This window comes from Squalius cephalus, assembly GCF_949319135.1.
Source record: "Squalius cephalus genome assembly, chromosome: 14".
NCBI classification, from domain to species: Eukaryota; Metazoa; Chordata; class Actinopteri; order Cypriniformes; family Leuciscidae; genus Squalius; species Squalius cephalus.
Genome location: NC_137135.1, coordinates 19,861,678 through 19,874,112, shown reverse-complemented (window position 1 = coordinate 19,874,112; position 12,435 = coordinate 19,861,678). Strand labels below are relative to the sequence as shown.

The window sequence follows — 12,435 nt, the reverse complement described above, 5'->3', positions numbered from 1 at the left end:
TTCACCTACCGTTTTATAAATACATACTTGGAATTCTCACATATGTCACGTATTGCTTGTACTGAAAATATATAGGTTATTCATACGAGAGTCCGCCGTGTGATACGAGAGAAAATGTTGTGATGATCTGAGTGATCCTTGGATGATCCCAAATAATCTGATTACCATGGATGACAGTGACTTTAGAAAATATCAGATGGTGCAATTGACAAATAAGAATAGAGTAATATTGTGTAGGCTAATTATAAAGCATAAATCAGTCACTTTAAAGTTTTCTGTCCAGTAGGAGTCCTTTACTCCCATATTGCAATGAAATGTGAAGTGATCAATCAATGATTGTGTGAATTGTGTGAATGTTTCTAGCCAGAGGTGAGTCTGAGCGCAGATCTGAGCTTGGCTTTGGTCCTTCTTTTTTTTTTTTTTTTTTTTTTTTTTGGAAAGGGACATGTGTGCCACCGGATGGATTACTGCTAAATATAGTACAAGGACATCAATCCTCAAGCAGGGGTGTGGAGTTGGCTGGTCCTCCATCTGCGTCCATGGCGGGGGAGTTGAGTTTGATGGCTACATCATACCGACTTCACATCATGCTGCTACAAGTAATGTATTTTTCCAGTGAGATGCAGTGCAATGTTGTTCTCATCCACTAGGGTGCAGTGTCGGTGTTTTCAGTAGGCTATGCCTGTCATTTCAATGTCATAAAAACCAAGCCTGTCTGATGTAATTTACAAACAAAAGGTATTTTTCAGTATCACTGACGAAATGTTGTAATGTGCCATTTATTTCATTTAAAGCCAATAAAATTCAAAACCAAAGTGGTTTCAACTGGTGGTTTGTGACATAAAAATCTCTTTCTGGCAGCATCACAGATAGCATAAAAACAATGATAGATGCTAATAATAAAATGTGAATAAATGTATAATTGTGCATGTTTTAGGATAGCAAAATAAATAGACTTTAAAAAAAAATTGAAAGGGAGAAAACTCTTATTTTTGCTGTTGACACCAAAGGCAGTGCATCCAATCAAACTACAGTATTATCTGCAATTTAAACAGCCAAATGCCAGCATAGACAAGTTGTGTAACATGCTCTCATCCTTGAAAACCAATAATGAAATGGGAATAAATATATTTTGTAGAAATTGAAACATCTGCATTTTACTAAATTACTTTATACTCTAGCCAATAAAACCTCTTTATAGCTACTTTTAGTTGTTGTGCATTTATTCATTTGTGTACGTGATCAATGCATCATGATTGTAATCCTTTTTCAAATCAAAGTTATTTATACCCAGAGCAGCCTACACATATTTGCTATGAAATCGATTACATTTTAAACATTTGCAACAAATGAACTCTGTCACTCTACAAAAGCCAGTAAAAAAAAAAATCAGTAAAAACAGATTACTCGTTTTGTGTGTTTTTCCATATAGCCTGAGACCAATCTCTTGTACAATCTTCTGTGCTGTGGTACACGAAGAGCTTGTTTCTGAACAGGTTGGATGTGCAGAAGCCTCCAGGTGAAGCATTGCAAGGTCCATTAATCACATGTTCAGTTAAATGAAAGAGCGATGAAAGACTTCTTTGTTCTTGCTTTTAAATCTCAGATCTTTTGAGTTAATACCAATAAAGATCTTTTTTCTCAATCACCTGAACACCTAAAAGGCAATCACAAGTGACTTAATTAAAATACTGAGGAATGAAAATGTATATTAGAATGACTAAAATGTAAACTTTTAATGTAATGACCTTTAAATATTTATGTAGCCTATACACTACCGTTGAATTTCTTGAGGTCAGTGTGTATTTGTTGTTGTTTTGAAAGAAATTAATACATTTATTCATATAACCATTAAGGTGAAGTAACGGCTGCTGAAAATTCATTTTAAAATACATTAAGATAGAATAGTTATTTTTAAATTGTTAAAACATATAGGACAATATTGTTGTTTTAACTGTCTTTTGATCAAATACATGCAGCTTTGGTAAGTGTAAAAGACTTTTTTCAAAAACATTAAAAAATCCTTTGAACGGTACTGTATGGTTACGTCGGTGTGATTAAAACAGGATGGTAAAAAATAAGGGCATTTACCAGAGTTTAGATTGATATCACAAGCCATCTGGTCGCCAAATCCAGGATACTTTGTCCATCCAGACATGAGTTCTTGTTTGGAGGAGGGTCCCATCACTGTGCTCATGTCAGGACGATCGTTGTGGAGCAAGTTTAATAGAGAGTACCGTTGTTCGGCTACCATCAAACCATCAGAGGATACAGCCGAGGGGTACATCATGGGGGGCAGAGCGAGACTCATACCCTGCCTAGAATCCCCTGACCACAGAACAGCGTTGTTTGCAGGGAGATTTGGTGACATATGATGGTTTGAATGAGACTCGCTGCTTGTTCCTAGGCGGATATGTTCTGGAGGAAACATGGGCTGAAACCTGCTTTGTGACTGTGCTTCCCATTGACTTGAACCAACTTCATCTAAAAAAAGAATTCAATGTTTAAACTCATTCAACAAGTCAAATATTTCACGTAAAAGGAATTTTGAGAGGACTTGTTTACTTGTTTGAGCAGATCTGCAGTTTCTTTTAATTTTGGAGTGCTCTCCCTTTGGTTTAGTTGCTTTACTTAGAGCACGGGAGAAATGTTCATCCACCATGCTGTTGATGTCTCCTTGGAAGTAGGTGAGAAGGACACTACCCGACTCCTCCTTAACCTTAGCCACTGGGCTTCCTAGATCCTCCTCCATCACTGATCTGCAGAAATGGTGTGCAATGCATAATTTATCAATCTATGCAGCGCTGACAGATTACATTGCTCACGGTGTCATGTTTTCTCATTCTAATGTGAAATTGCAATAAAATCCCATCACTTTATGATGTTCTTTGGGATATATAAGGATGGGATATATATGGGATATTTCAAAGCCCAACTGTATCATACATTTGCAAATTGTATTTTAGCTGAATTGATCAATTATTCAAGTGTTTATGTTTTTAAAGGTGCCAATAAGATACATAGGTCTACCATATATGAGATAGATTTATTTTATATTTTTTTGACGGCTTATCTTCATGAGCACTGTTCTGCTAAACAACAAAATCTGACCATTACAGCAGTTTCCATAGAAATGCTTATTTTTAAAAAGCATCAGAGCCACAAATTCAATGTTTTTGTTATGAGAACTAAAAGGTTAAAGTAGGTTGAATTGAACACATCATACTTCGGCAATATATATAACTATATGTCAGATATTTTATATGTTGTTTATTACATGATGATGTTTAAAATGTATACAATAAATGTTTTTAAAAACTGTTTAAAAAATCTAATTTTGGTAATGGCTTCAACCCTCATTTAAAAATGTCAAATAAAACAGCTCTAATATATATATATATATATATATATATATATATATATATATATATATATATATATATATATATAACATAACATTTTTGTTCTTTTTAAAAGAAGAGCTCACCAAGTCTACATTTATTTTATCAAAAACACAGTAAAAACAGTAATATAGAAAAATATTATTACAAATTAAAATAACTTATCTATTTGAATACATTTTCAAAAGTAATTTATTTCTGTGATGCAAAGTTGAATTTTCAGCATCATTACAGTCTTCAGTGTCACATAATCCTAATTATTTTATTATTCACATAATTGTATATATATTATTTTTAAATATATTATATTATTATACATATATTACACAATATTACTGTTTTTACTGAATTTTTTATTTAATAAATGCAGCCTTGGTGATCATAAGAGACTTCTTTCAAAAACATTAATAAATTAGGTAACACTTTACAATAAGGTTCATTAGTTAACATTAGTTAACTACCTTAGTTAACATGAACTAAGAATGAACAAAACTTCCACAGCATTAATTAATCTTAGTTAATATTAATTTCAACATTTACTAATACATTATAAAAATCAAAGGTTGTATTTGTTAACATTAGTTAATGCACCATCAACTAGCATGAACAAACAATGAACAGATGGATTTTTAACTAACATTAACAAAGATTAATAAATACTGTAACAAATGCATTGCTCATTGTTAGTTCATGTTAGTTAATACATTAACTAATGTTAGCTAATGAACCTTAATGTAAATTGCTACCATAAATTGTAATGTTTCCAAAATTTTGACAGGTAGCCTATAGCTACATACACTTACAATAAGCCTTCATATCCTGCTCTCTTATGTTACTACGTTCAATCACGGACAGCCCTTGAAAATCTCCAGATTTACAGTATTAATAAAGTTTTGTAAATTAACGTTACGCGTATGTTACAGTTTTTGTAAAAAAAATTAAAAAAAAATACTACTGTCATGGAAATAGCCACCATAAAGCTTTTACTCACCGTGCAAAAGTCGTGAAATATCGAGTTAATCAGACGCTGCAACACGAACAATTACATTGCTAAAGTAAAGGTGATATCCGTCGTTGCACGAGATTTAAAATGGCTGCAGTTGAATGTTAAATCGTTTCACTATGAGGAAAAGCTCGACTAAGAGAAACTAGGCTACTTCAGTTTTTGCACTTAAATGTGGGGCGTCAATCTGCGAACTTTAACCAGTATGAGTAGAATGTGACTGAACAAGTCAGACCATTTAACTGTCACCTCCGGAAAAATGACACTGACAGAAATTATGGGTTTTTTTAGAACATGTTGTTTTACTTGGACATTGTGGATCTGGATCAGATAATATTTTTCAAATAATCGTTTTATTGGTTACACTTTATTTGACAGTACGTACGTTACAATGTGTAAACACGATAGGTGGGGTAGGCCTACATTGAAAGATATGTGTGGTAGGCTACATTGTAACATATGACAGATATGACAGATTAAAATGTTATCTGATCTAATCAAAAAAATAAACTAAAATATTTTCTCAATAAAATACAATTATTAACTTTTTCATATAAAATAATGGCATTTTTTAATAATTAAAAAGAAACTAATCTTTGAGTTTGACAACAAACACACCACAAAACACAGCTATACAGCATAGTTCAAAACATAACAATAATTAATAATTTCTCAGTCTTTATTCACCTTTTTTCTCATGGTTTCTCAATAGAATTCTGTAGTTCTAATCGTTGGGGCACATTGTAATGCAGTGTTATAATGTTCCTCATCTGCACAACTGGGATTTAAACCAAGCTAGTGTCTTCTTCTAGTTAGTGAACCGTTAAAGAACTATCTCAATTGTTAAACAACAGATTGGGGATTAAAATAATATCAGATTTGTCTAATTTTAAATAAACAAAAAATAGAGATGAAAAATGAACATAAGTAAATTTACTTTTGCTATGTTTAAATACATTTTCTGTGATATTATCTTCCAAAGATTTCAGAATTTTGGTGCATTTTTTTTCTCTATATAGTATTGATATGGCAACTAATAAATACACCAATTTTTGTCATGCTTGCATGTTTGGAAGTATTTAAAACAAGTGTGTTACAACTAGCCCCGCGTTAGGTTGTGCCCCGCTCTCCCCTACTTACCCAAGAAAGTGTAACATGGTAGCCTAACTACATGGGTTATAACCTTATTAGGTTAGGTTTAGGTTTAGGTTCAGGGTCTTATAACCCAGTTACTGAAATTGCTATGCGTAGACTATGCGAAACAGGACTAAAGTGCCACCATTTAATTTCTCATTTCAATATTAATGTCACAATTTATCTTAACAAGTATTGTGAATGCAACATAGTTTAGACATATAGTTATGTTTACCAAAACTCAGTTAGTATTGTGAACAAACATTTTAAATGATTTCTTACTAAGACGTTTTAGAGTTGGCAGAGAAAAACTGCTAGTATTTTTCTTTTTTAATACTAGTCTGAAGTCAAAATTACTAGTAATCCTGGAAAAAAAAGTGCTGTCACTTTACAGGTGGCTAATGAATAGATATTCCCTGGAATGACACCACTCAAAACAGTTTAAACACATGGCCTCATTAATTCATCTCTCTGGAAGAAATAAAAGAAATATTGCAACAAACAATTTAATTCTATCAATGAAATGATAATTAATTGAAATTGAAAAAAAAAAAAAAAAAGTTTTTTTATGAATTTCTGCTGGAAATTTCCAAAGTCGTCATTCAACATAAAAAAGAGAGAAATGGAATACACAGAATTCATCTTCCCTTATTTATTGTTTTTTGTCCCGTGTCAGGAAGACACCATCATGACTGGCCCCTGAGTTTGAGGTATCAGAGATCTTCCTTTCACTGGTAGTCTCAGACTTCATGGATGGCGAGGAGACGTGTTGACCACCTTTCGCTTTGGCCTCCGGTTTTACAGAACGACTCCAGTCTGGTTAAAATTCAAATAATATTATTCTTTTTCATTTTTCCAAGGAATTCGAATTGAATTGTAATCTAGAACACTATTATATATTTGGATGTTTGATATAGTTTTGTATAATACAGAATAATTATACAATATTATTATAATTTAGAATAGCCTTCTCTTCGGTATAGTATAGCTTGATGTTAAGTATGAGTTTAACTATTGTTTATGTGAGCCAAACCTGAGTATTCAGTGTGTCTGAATCTTCCACAGCAGAGATGTATCCTCCACTGCTTCCTTACGTTGTCTTTCATCAGACAATAAAACAGGAAGATAAAGAAACCTGAAATACAGCAAAAAACAAAACACTTGTCCTTTGAATTTGAAGATTACAATCCAAAAACAACATATCTTTTGTTAATCTCTACAATAATGCATTCTTGCTTATCTGCCCAATGGTACTACTGCATCTGTGCACAGTCTCAGACATACTTTGAATGCATCAGCTTTAACTTTCTCTCCATAGGCATAAGCAGCCCTTGCTGTTACCTTGAAGACTGTTAAGGAGGGAGAACAGGTACAGCAGGGGTGTTTTGGCTGGGCCCCAGGCGACGAAGGCTAGCATCCAGGTAAGTCCCAGCAGAAAGGTGAGGCTGGCCACCACTCGCAGGTCATGCAGGAACCCTTTTCTGTTGCTGGCAGGCTTATTGACCCGCATCTTACGGATCTGTACCAGCACCACGGCAAACACGCAGACATTACAGACCATGATCAGGATCACAAACGACACCACCGTCACATAAAAGGTCACGTCTTTCTTTACCCAGCAGCTGAAAAGGATGAAGAGAGATAGTATGACCATAAAGTCCTCTTTGCACCAAGAACGAAAATAAACATAACCAATGATAACTAGAGCACACTAACGGATGATAACATTATATATAACAAGAGCACCATTCAGTTATGTTCTGTGAATATAATCGCGTGCTTTAGGAAGGCTGTCACACTGGCTTTCAATATTATTATCGTTCGTTCATTAGCTGGACAAGCATCACAGTGAATGTGATTCCAACAACATTGTTCCTCCAACACAGTCTCATGACAATTCCTAACTATTTTAGGACTTAGCAAATTGGCGAATTTGTACAATCTCATTCATTAATTTTTGTACGATCAGAAATGTTTCGATTTTTTTGAAAGCCAACTTCTTGTGAGATCAGGTTGCTTTATGGTTATTGTTCTTGGCATCAATATAAATGATTGGTTGTTTGGCACCTACAATGCAGTGGAGTCTTCTTGGAAAAGTGCTCTAGAGAGGTCAGCGCCATAAGAATTTATATCAATGGCAAGCACTAAACTTACAACCAGCAGAGGTAAACCTGAAAAAAAGCAGAAGCAGAAACAGTGTTTTTATTTGTTATATTCAATTGATATACTCCACAGTATAAGAGGAACAAATTCAAAACTGTCTGTCTTACCCCATCCAAGAGCACAGAATTTGAGCATGTAAGATGGCACATATGAATTAAAAACCTTGACCAAGGCCAGATACATGTTGATTGCACCCAGTCCCATCCAAGAAAAGGTGGCCAGGAAGAAGTAATGTAGAAGGGCAGCTACAGTAATGCAGAGGGCATTGCTGTTAAAAGAGGCAAACCAGGAGTTCACCAGGAACAACATGTTCAACCCTAGCAAGGCCACGGAGAGGTTAATAAGGATCTTTGAGGGGTAGTCTCGCCTCAGTTTCCTGTGGTAAGAAAACACATGTAAGACATAGGATGCTGAACACATAATGCAAAAGAGTCTATGAACTCACTCAAAGGTCAAATAGGTCAACAGTGTGACTCCAAGAAAGATGGAGGATATGCCACTGCCCAGGTATGAGATGACAGTCAGAATCCTTTCATCTTTCGGGTTTATTGGAGTTTTAGAGATATCCTGGAAAATAAAACGGTTACAATAATCAAAATCTTTACATGAATTATGCAAATGTTGTGCACATCTCCATCGTTTGTCATTCATAAATGAACACTGACACTGCTCTTGGATAAATTGACCGTTTTAATTCACTGATCTTGTGCTGTTGCAAAGGCAAATTTATTTTCACACAACCAAAAATATAATGTAAAACTTTGTGTACTTTATAAAAATGCTTGAATTGACTGTATATGCATGCAACTCACAAGAAGAACTCCAAAATGTGTGAGGTGATCACAGGAACAGGACGTATGAGTGGCGTTAGACTTCACTGTCTCACATCCTGTATCGTTCCATCCACCTTTATTATCTATGAGACATTCAAACAACCATTGAACTGTCATGGGGACATCGCCCAAAATGAAGAGTTCTCTTACTATAGATAGTCCTAAATGCTGAATGTAAAAAATGTGCATCACAAAGCTCACTGTTTTTGTTGAAGTCCCAGTAGACACACCTGACACTCTCCCAGTCCTATAGAGGAAAAAAAGACAGAGTGGTGAAATATTACTTTAATGATCAGACTATAAATCTGTGATAATGTCAGGGGTTATCATAGTGGATTAATTACAGCTGCCTTAGAAGCTATATTTATCAAGATATTTGTTGACCAAAGATATCACGCATTTAGTGGTACTGGTAGCATATTATTTTAACTGTTTACTATAGTGTGTTCAAACAGTTGCATAATTGGGCAATAATGATGTTGAACTGTTGATTTGTGGTTTGTTTTGGTGGTGGCTGGTTGATTGTATCCACGCAGACCTCTGTAGTTTGGAGATGGCGGAGAGTGACCATCACTGGGATGCCAAGGTCGCTCACTGTGGCATTGGTTACACTGGCAGACACCACATAAGAGTTCAGCGTCATGTTGATTGCAGGGTCCTAGATGAAAAATTCGCCATCAGAAGTACTCGTATACCATATAAACAAATAATATGATTCTATAGTTATGCTGTTATTTACATTAAACTGACTTCAAGTGGTTTATTCTTCGTCTGAAATTGAGGAAAATACATAAAGAGTGTATGTTACCGTAAAGAAATCTTCTTTGGCATAAAACTGGAACTGAACACGAGGCCTGGCTTCATTGTTTGGGAAAAAGCTTTCAATTGCCGGAGGTAAGGAAATGAAAGCTACGGTTCCTGAGTTTGGATGCTCTGTAAAGTTCTCATCATAAAATATCTACAAAAAGGATGGGAAGAAAAGATTACTGCAAACACAATAAGCCATTCAAGGTCACACTTTTTATAAATATTGATGGCTGAAAAAACCTGTCTTCTTTCTACAGTTACATTGTTATGCCAGTACTGTAGGTGGCATCTGTCATGATTCCTGTCTTGTGCTACCCTGTCTTAGGGACTTTTAAGTTGCAGTGTTCTCTTTCTCATTGTTTCTGTGTTCATTCCTGTGTCATGTGGCCTTGTTTGTAGTTTTGTAGTTTTCCCTGTTGATTAGTCTTCCCCAGGTGTGTCTTGTTAACTTGTTAAGCTTGTTTGCCCCTTTGTATTTAAACCTCTGTTCCTATGTTCTTTGTCAGGTCTTGTCCTACATGGATGTATGTTTGGTGATGCTCATTCTGTTATCTGTTCCCTATTCTGTTATTAAACTATTTTTGCATTTAGATCCAGCCCTCCCTTTGTTTTTTGAGTTCACCCTGCGTTACAGCAACAAGTGACTGTCTTCATGAATGAGTCATTGAATTATTCACTCAGCCGATTAGTTGAAAATGGTTTGTTTAGTAATAGGGGATATGCGTGGTTGATTCTGCTTTGATTTTGTGACTTTTTTCTTTAAGCAAAAATGGACAAAGTAAGTAGTGTAAAGTCTATTCAACATTAACTGCTTGTGCATTTAACTGTTGTGCATCATGCTGTTGGTAGTCAGCTGATATTTGAAAAATGGCACTCTTATTGTGTTTTATATTTAGTTCTTCATAAACATTTCTAAAAATGCTGAAACTTTGTCCAGTAAACTCTAAAGACTCCAAAAATCTAAGTAACTACACATCTTGTCCGCAGACCACAAGAAAGAGCTGTGATCAGCCCGCTTTGGGATGTTTTGTATCCATTGGGAACGAATGTGATAGAGTCTGATTGCTTGAAGCTTCTAAAGGTTGATTAACCATAAATCAATCAACCCAAACATTTCCATAATGTATTTGTTTATACATACTACAACAACATATTGACAGGGAGATTTAAAAGAGTTTAACAATTTTTTTATTAACTCTAGTTGCAACAAAACAAGCTCTGTGAGTCAACTTTGGTAAAAAAAAAACACTTGTGCTATGCTTTGATCATGTAGTCAGAGTTTGGTCACAATGACAGTTTTTTGAGAAATGTATCTATTAATGGCTTATTTATAGTTGTCTCTGCATATTACATTGGGATACGAAAGTATTTTAACACATTAAAAAAAATGTTATGTAATTTTTTATTTTAATCCCAATGTAATTCAGCTTTAATACAACAATGGTGGCTGAATACATTTACATCTCACTAGATGTAAAAAGTCATTCAGTAGTCAGGCTTAATATCACACCTGACATGTAAATGGTGCTAAAATAACCACTTGAATCACACGATCCATTAACGCACACAAGGACACAGAAACCTTGTGGTCACAATAGTGTGAAAACACGTTTGCAAAGGTACTGTGATATTTTAATATCACACTTCTATTTTCGCTAAGAGACTAAAGTTTCCATAATGATCTTGGTCTCATGCAGTGTTAGATATACAATCTCTCTTTGTCTCTCACCTCAGGGGTGCTATCATTCTGTAAGGAGGACACCTCAAATGTGAGGCCATGGAACTGAGAGGTGTCAGGGTTGATCAGCTGCAGTGCTAATGAAGGTGCTGTCATGTTATGAGCATCTCCCGCGAACACCGTCCTGTCTCCCATAAGGTCTGTAATATACAGAACTCTACCACACACAAAGACAGAAAGCCACAATGGAGTGAAGACAGCAGGAAAATAAGATACTGGGACATATACATATATACTGCACATCTATACCCCAATAACTATTGGGGTATTAAAACGTTTCACTGGAGACATGTTTAGCCTTTAAGGGTTCACCCAGGCTTCATTTGTTATCTAAATAGTTAAAGGGGTATTCAGACAAAAATAAATATTCTGTCATCATTTACCCATCCTCATGTTGTTTCAAACCCAAATGAGTTTTTTCTGTGGAACCCAAAATGTGAAGTTTAGCAAAATGTTCATTCTTCTATACAATGAAAGTGGATGGTGACCATGGGCTGTCATGCTCCAAACAGACAAAAAGGCATTATCGATTCAAAATAGTCAATACAACTCTTTCATTAAATATTCTGGTGTCTTCTAAAGCCATATTATAGCAACTTGGGCATTATATTTTAATTTTAAAATTTTGTATCCACAAATGAAAATGTAGGCATATACAGGTTTGGAAACACATGAGAGTGTGAAAATAATGACAGAAAATATCAATTTTGAGCTAATTATCTGTATCATAATACAAGCATGCACAAAATGCCTGCTTGAATACTTACTTGTTAGTGACTTGGGTGGGATTAGTTGTGATATAACAGATATCTGAAACAATGTTAGTAATGCTGCTGGACAGGTCTGTGGTCAAAATTCCAATCTCAGTGACCTTAGACAGCTTTTCAAGCACAATGTCCATCTGAGCATCATTCAGATCGGTTTGTTCCCTCAATAGATCCTCAATCATGTTCACAATGTCTGCTGAGTTGTCTGGGGACAGATGCCATTAAAGGTTGATTTAAGTGTGCTTTTGTTTTCTCTGGCAAATAAAACCCAAATAAAAACCCATATTGATAACTTACCAACTGTAACTGTGATATTTTCCAAATCATCAAAATCTACCGTCCTTAAACACTTGCTCATGTCTGGGGGATCCCAAACTGCTCTGTCAGTTGTCCCGTTTAATTTACTGAATAAAATAGGAAGAGATGTCATTCTCATTCAGCCGTTTAAAAATGCATTCTCCTGACTTTATCATGCAAATGAGGGAAATATTATGCACAGCAAGGTTTTAGACCTGAAACGATTGAGTACAGCTTTTTTCTTGTACTCTTATAAACAGAAGTCAGAGACTTTTTCTAAAGCTCTGTAAAA

General features: G+C 34.9%; 3 protein-coding genes across 3 annotated transcripts; all 3 read right to left on the bottom strand.

The window, feature by feature from the left end:
* Positions 1–435: 435 nt before the first annotated feature.
* Positions 436–4,588, bottom strand: vgll1 (vestigial like family member 1). The gene is made up of 4 exons (XM_079893372.1): positions 4,393–4,588; positions 2,566–2,759; positions 2,092–2,484; positions 436–1,657 (listed from the first exon to the last, which is right to left on the bottom strand). Exons 2-4 carry the CDS (start codon positions 2,750–2,752, stop codon positions 1,617–1,619), a joined length of 621 nt encoding a protein of 206 aa, XP_079749498.1. The 5' UTR covers positions 2,753–2,759; positions 4,393–4,588; the 3' UTR covers positions 436–1,616.
* A 1,602-nt stretch (positions 4,589–6,190) lies between these two features.
* LOC307171413 (adhesion G-protein coupled receptor G2-like) lies at positions 6,191–7,884 on the bottom strand (the record flags this gene model as incomplete). The annotated part of the gene is made up of 5 exons (XM_079893019.1): positions 6,191–6,354; positions 6,572–6,673; positions 6,880–7,160; positions 7,610–7,709; positions 7,809–7,884. The coding sequence occupies 5 exons, from the start codon at positions 7,882–7,884 to the stop codon at positions 6,191–6,193; spliced, it is 723 nt and encodes a 240-aa protein (XP_079749145.1).
* Positions 7,885–8,970: 1,086 nt separating this feature from the next.
* Positions 8,971–12,204, bottom strand: adgrg4a (adhesion G protein-coupled receptor G4a; the record flags this gene model as incomplete). The annotated part of the gene is made up of 5 exons (XM_079893018.1): positions 8,971–9,192; positions 9,343–9,492; positions 11,071–11,236; positions 11,847–12,051; positions 12,144–12,204. The coding sequence occupies 5 exons, from the start codon at positions 12,202–12,204 to the stop codon at positions 8,971–8,973; spliced, it is 804 nt and encodes a 267-aa protein (XP_079749144.1).
* Positions 12,205–12,435: the final 231 nt, after the last annotated feature.